The sequence below is a fragment of the Sinocyclocheilus rhinocerous genome, unplaced genomic scaffold, assembly GCF_001515625.1.
Source record: "Sinocyclocheilus rhinocerous isolate Xijiao unplaced genomic scaffold, SAMN03320098_v1.1 scaffold72, whole genome shotgun sequence".
Classification (NCBI taxonomy): domain Eukaryota; kingdom Metazoa; phylum Chordata; class Actinopteri; order Cypriniformes; family Cyprinidae; genus Sinocyclocheilus; species Sinocyclocheilus rhinocerous.
Window position 1 is genome coordinate 4,133,397 of NW_015628351.1, and position 6,000 is coordinate 4,139,396.

The 6,000-nt window shown below is 40.5% G+C and overlaps 1 protein-coding gene across 1 annotated transcript; it reads right to left on the reverse strand.

Annotated features, from left to right (window-relative positions):
* Window positions 1-1,530: 1,530 nt before the first annotated feature.
* LOC107737719 (amphoterin-induced protein 3-like) lies at window positions 1,531-3,770 on the reverse strand. The gene is made up of 2 exons (XM_016549309.1): window positions 3,350-3,770; window positions 1,531-3,250 (listed from the first exon to the last, which is right to left on the reverse strand). The coding sequence occupies exon 2, from the start codon at window positions 3,063-3,065 to the stop codon at window positions 1,614-1,616; it is 1,452 nt and encodes a 483-aa protein (XP_016404795.1). The 5' UTR covers window positions 3,066-3,250; window positions 3,350-3,770; the 3' UTR covers window positions 1,531-1,613.
* Between the last annotated feature and the right edge of the window lie 2,230 nt (window positions 3,771-6,000).

Sequence of the window (6,000 nt, forward strand, 5' to 3'; positions counted from 1 at the left end):
ACCAGTTTACATTCTGAAAGCACATGCATTCTTTATATATCACCACCTGAGTTCAGTATAGGTTTGAAAGAAAGATAAGTCCAAAACACACCAGCAACATAAGGGGGGGAAAAAAAAGATTAAAGAATGGCTGAAAAATTGCTGGAGTGCCTAGTTTTGCCCCAAAGTGTAATCTGCTAAATCTGACCTTCGGTCATCTCATTTGATATAGTCATCTCTCAAAACAACACTAGTATTACAAACACAACACAAAGGCAAGGCTGTAACGAGGCAGTCAATGTTATATATATATCTTGATGTTTACCACATCAAATATGATGAGTTTGTTGACGAGATCAGTCAGTCCGTTTGACGAGTCTAAGTAATTGATCAGTTTTTTTAAATGCTGTTTTGATGTTTAAGGATGTACAGGTTTGGATAAACTTAAAGAGGATGAGATCTAATGAGAAATTATTGTGTATGATCACATAGGTGTGATTTTTTTATTTATATTTTATAGAGTAGATCTGGTAACATTTAATTTGGCAGGACTGCACAACAGATGAATAGCCAAGGGACACATGTCGACGTATTACGAATGTGAAAGTGGGTTGCCGCAGATAAATCTGATCACATCTGGAAATGGGCTGCATGGATTAACTCTGTACCTTTGCCATGGTGCTCTTTCATTTTCATATTTTGCTTTTACTTTGCATACTGTGCATGGTGTGGGAGGGAAAATTCTGGCAGGGGTGTTAATCCTCTCCCATAGCACATCTCAGTAATGAAAGAGCAATTTGCTTAATGCAAAGTGCAGAGATGAATAATATCACACATAAACAGACATCACTTTTTCTTCATTTATCATGTCTCTTCTTTGAGTTGTGGAGTTATTAGCTTTTCGCAACTGCTTGGTGTGAGCTAGCAGAACATTTATTTTTGCATACCGTCATGGTTCCACACCAAACTTTACCACCATGTTTTCTTGACAAAGGATTAGCTGTATCTAATGGTAATGACGCAACTGAAGAGATTAAACCTCAGTCTTCAATGGATCCAGAAGGCCTTCTGTTGTCCTCTCTTTAAATCAGTGTATGCTTATAGTATCAAATCAACAACACCTAGATGTTTTTGACTACCTTCAAAGGGCAGGGGTTTATCTTTCTGAAAAACCTTGCAAGAAGAGCTTGTGGTCACCCTATATTCCCAGCTGATAGATGTGCCCCACATACTAGAATCAAAGGCAGCTCTGATTCAACTTTTGTTCTGCTTAAATAAAACACTACATTAGAGACACCTTAAATGTTGCTGTTGTCATGACAATCACCCTATTTTGTTGAGATTTACAGAGCAAACTTGTGCTTCTTTCAATCCTTCAAATTCATTACACATGCTCTTGGGTCTTAAAAATGATACATTCACTGCTCTGGATTTTCATCACATTACTAGCAGTGCAGTCCCACGCATTCAGCGTAAACAAATGGATCACTTCATAATGTGAGACAGGAGACACCCTCTAAATCTGAGGACCAAAATAATTTATTAGGGAATTATGACAGATTAATTTGTGATGCTTGTCCCTATGGTTCAAACAAGCTTAAGCAATTCTGCGGGATTTTGAAGTCACAAATTTGCTACTCAGAGTCATTTCTTTTTCTAATTATGGTGAAGTTTTCCGTGTACCATTCAATTGTAGGCGGTTCAACAACAAATGCAGCTTTTGGGTGGCCATTTTTCCCTGTCATGAGTGGCTCAAGGAACATTACGTGCCTGTCGGACTGAGACTTGCTCTTGAGTCGATCGGTTGAAGGAGCTGCAAAGATAGAGGCCAGAGTGCAGCGGTCTTCCCCAAAGTTTGAGATGGCCGGAGAGGGAGGAGGAGGTTTGCAGCAACCACAACGACATGGGGTTAAATACAGATACATCAATATGAGGACAAGTGTCACCACACATCCCAGAAGAGTGGTGTAGCCTGTGTTGAACGGCGCCTCCATGCCGCGCTGGGCTACCACCGTTAAATTCACTTCTCGTGATTCATTGATCATCCTCGTATTATCCACAGCAGTGCACTGGTAGACCCCCGAATCTATAGACTGGGCAGCTAGAATATCCAAGCTACCGTCTTGATTGAGACGTAGAGATCCGTTCTGGATCAGCTGAGAGATGTTTTCTTGATGAGGAATGATCCAGCTGTAAGACAGGTCTTCTCCGTTTAGTGTTCCAGTGCAGTCCAGTCTCACTTGTTCACCCTCGTAAACAACTTTATCAGCCTTCGGAGATATCAGGGATATCATCTTCCCAATGGTACAGTTCTCAAAGAAGTGCGAAGAGCGCAGAAAATTAATTGAGATTTGAGGCTCACCGTAGATCAGACACTTGTAGTCATCCTTGTAGTCTTTCACACTTGGATATCCCTTCTGCTCCCAGTGCCAAAACATGCGGTACAAAGAGCAATCGCACTCCAGACTGTTGTTGTGCAGGAACAGGCCTTTTTGCACTGCAGCGGGGAACACCACAATGTCATCCATAGGCAAACGAAACAGGCGGTTTGAGGAGAGGTCCAGTGTAACCAGGTTGGGGTGGCTGTGCTTACGAATCGAGAAGAACGGGAAATCTGTGATCTGGTTGAGGCTGAAGTAAACCTTCCTGAGACTGCCGAGCCCCATTAGGGTGTTGCTCTCCACGCGGGTAAGACGATTGTTGTAGAGCAACAACACCTCCAAGGCTGGAAGGTCCTGGAAGTGATGCTTCCCCACCACCTGCAATTTGTTGGAAGAGAGGTCCAGGTATCGAAGACTGCTGATGTTATGGAAAGCTCCCGGGCTGAGCAAGGAGATGCGGTTATGGGACATATGCAAAGTGTGCAGCCTTGGGAGCCCGTAGAAGCTGCCAGCTGCCAGCCATGTTAGTTTGTTATGACTGAGGTCCAGGACAGAAGTTGTGAATGGAAGTGGGTTAGGGAATCTATCCAGACCCAAGGAGCCGCAGTTCAGTATGTCAGATATGCACAGGCAGCCTTGAGGACAAATAGCCCCCGAGAGCCGAACCAAGAGTGAGATCAAAAACACAATAGATGTAGAAGTCATTCTTTTGGTTGCACATAAAAAGGACTACACCAGGAACAGCGCCAGCACAGTTGATACAGGAAGCCTTCTGCTCTTAAATCCTAGAAAGGTCATTTTACATCTGTCATGTCTTCCAATATTTCACAGATGGCCATCTAATTTCCTGTGTACCATGCAGATGGGCAGTATCTGGGGCATGGAACGGACTAAGAATAAAACAGTATGCAGTTACTACATGTATTTAAAATTAATGTTTTACATTGGTTAACCTACTCTATTAGCACAACATACACAGGAAAGCCTACCAGAAAAGTCACTCAGAACCTTCTTAGATCCGGTTCCTCTGTTCTTACTTTGCTGTAACAATCCATGGTTAGAAGTTGTTCAAACAGATTATCCCGATGTGAAAGCATCCAGAAAGTCCAAAGTGTTTTCCAGTAAGTTTAATATATGCCTAAAACGAAACTCGCACCTTTCCCGGTTCTGCTGAGGCTGAGCGCCCTTGTTGTTTCCAGAGTGTCCTTTCATTGAGTGATGAGCCCACAGAGCGCAGCACTAATCTCTTCCCATCCTTGCCTCTGCTTCCTATTCAAAGCACCGCCTCACGTCTCTCCCTCTCACGTTGTGATTATTCCCAGTACGGCTCTCTCTTTCTATCTTTCTCTCACTCTCTCTTTCTCTCTCCAATTGTTTGGTTCCTTTAATCCCCTCTGGATTTGTCTTTTTCCGTTTAAAATTTTACCCCCACACAGCACATCTCTTAACAGGATTTAGGATGCTGTGTGTTTGTCTTGTCTTACATTTCATGAAAATCATCAAAACATTTGGACTTGGATGAGAGAGAATTTTTTTGTATAGCATGAGGTACCAGTCAGTTTAGAGACCGCAGCTTTGACTCCCCCTCATCTCCACTGCCAGGCGGTGTTTGGCAGCTGTTGTCGGTTGTCTTGGTCATGGTGGTCCTGAGGGAGCTGACTGCTGTCACACTGAATTGGTCTTGGTTTGTTTGTGCTTCTCCATGTGCCTTTGGCACACTATCATCATCTAGTACATCTGAATGGTAGTATCGATATTTAATCTAAATGATTTGAATATCTGTCATTTTACAACAGGTTCCAAATTAATTTGATTAGATGAACATCTATCTATCTGTCCGTTCGTCCATCTAATGGATCGCTTAGCTGGAGACAAACCTTCTGATTGCTCTAATTTTTTATATAATTACCTAATGACATCCACCTTCAGTTCATTTGTCCAGGCTTTTTAGTAAAACTGGATGGGTACAAAATGAGCCCATGCAAGCATAATGCTTTAGAATATAATGGATCTTGGAAGTCATGGCAAGATAATCAGTCACAGCATGTGTGACAAATCTAAAAGTGTGAAATTGAATTAGGATGTTTGTTTATAGAGTGTCATTCTGTTAGGGTGGCATCTCTTCAGAAACACTGACACATGGCATAGATAGCTGGCAGCAGTCACATTGACAAAAGCACAGACCAAACCCACCGATATGTCTTACAGTATTCCAGAAAATGACTGGAGACAGCTTTGCACAGTAGATCTACTCCACACTCAGGATATGGGCTCATGAAATGCTGAATGTATGGGAAATTAACTGAAAGAGAGAAGCTCTGTATTCCGTTGCAGCCTTACATTTTCTGTGACGACAAACCATTTAATATACTCTGATTAATACTCAAATCGATGCTCCACTGACCCTTCAAATCCAAGTCTTTGTGAAAAACGTTAGCCAGTTTTAGAAGAAAACATTTCTAGTGTCAAATCTCAACCACATAAACAGAAACGTCCGTGAAATTTTAACATTTGAAAATTTGAAAATTTGAAAATTAACATTTGTTTAAACGCGCGCTTTAGCAGGACATATACGCGGAAGTCAGGTTGTTTTGTTTGTTTTTTGGAGTGTAGGCCTGTTGAGGTCTTTTTGCAGTGTCTTACTGTGTGTTTTTTTTTTTTTTCAAAACTATTTTGTTTCAAAAACATTAATGTTCATAAACGTATTTATATTATTTAATATATTAGAATTACGTAGATGTTGAAGTCAAATAGGTTATTCATATATACAACCAGTAGATGGAAGCACTTGCATATGTGATAAACTTACCGAATATCGGCCCAGTGTTTTTGTGTTGAATGGGACACAGACTAGTTGTCATATTACTGTAAGGTTTGAGTAAAAAGTCAGTTTGCAGAAAATGCTTTTCTTTTCTTTAGTGGTTTTGTATGTTGGTTCTATACACAATTCAAAATCCTGTTTATTTAGAATTTTTTTGTAAATTTGATATTATTTGCACATTGGAATGAACCATTGGAGTACACACACACACACACACACACACACACACATATACAGCATGTAAAATAAGTACTGAACACGTCACTATTTTTCTCAGTAAATATATTTCTAAAGGTGCTGTTGACATGAAATTTTCACCAAACGTCGGTAACAACCCAAGTAATCCATACATACAAATAAAACAAAACAAATAAGTTCAGAAATTAAGTTATGTGTAATAAAATGGAATGACACAGGGAAAATGTACTGAACTACTGAAATTTATGTAATACTTTGTTTGTACAAAAACCTTTGTTGGTACTGACAGTTTCAAGATGCCTCCTGTATGGAGAAACTAGTCGCATGCATTGCTCAGGTGTGATTTTGGCCCATTCTTCCACAGAGTCTTCAAATCTTGAAGGTTCTGTGGGCCTCTTCTATGAACTCTGATCTTTAGTTCTTATTTTCTGTTGGATTCAACTCAGGTGATTGGCTGGGCCATTCTAACAGCTTTATTTTATTTTTCTCTAAAATCAATTGAGACTTTCCTTGGCTGTGTTTGGGATCTTGCTGAAATATCCACACTTGTTTCATCTTCATCATCCTGGTACTGTAGGTGTTGGGACTGAACCAGCTAATATTAATTTACACTGACAAGGG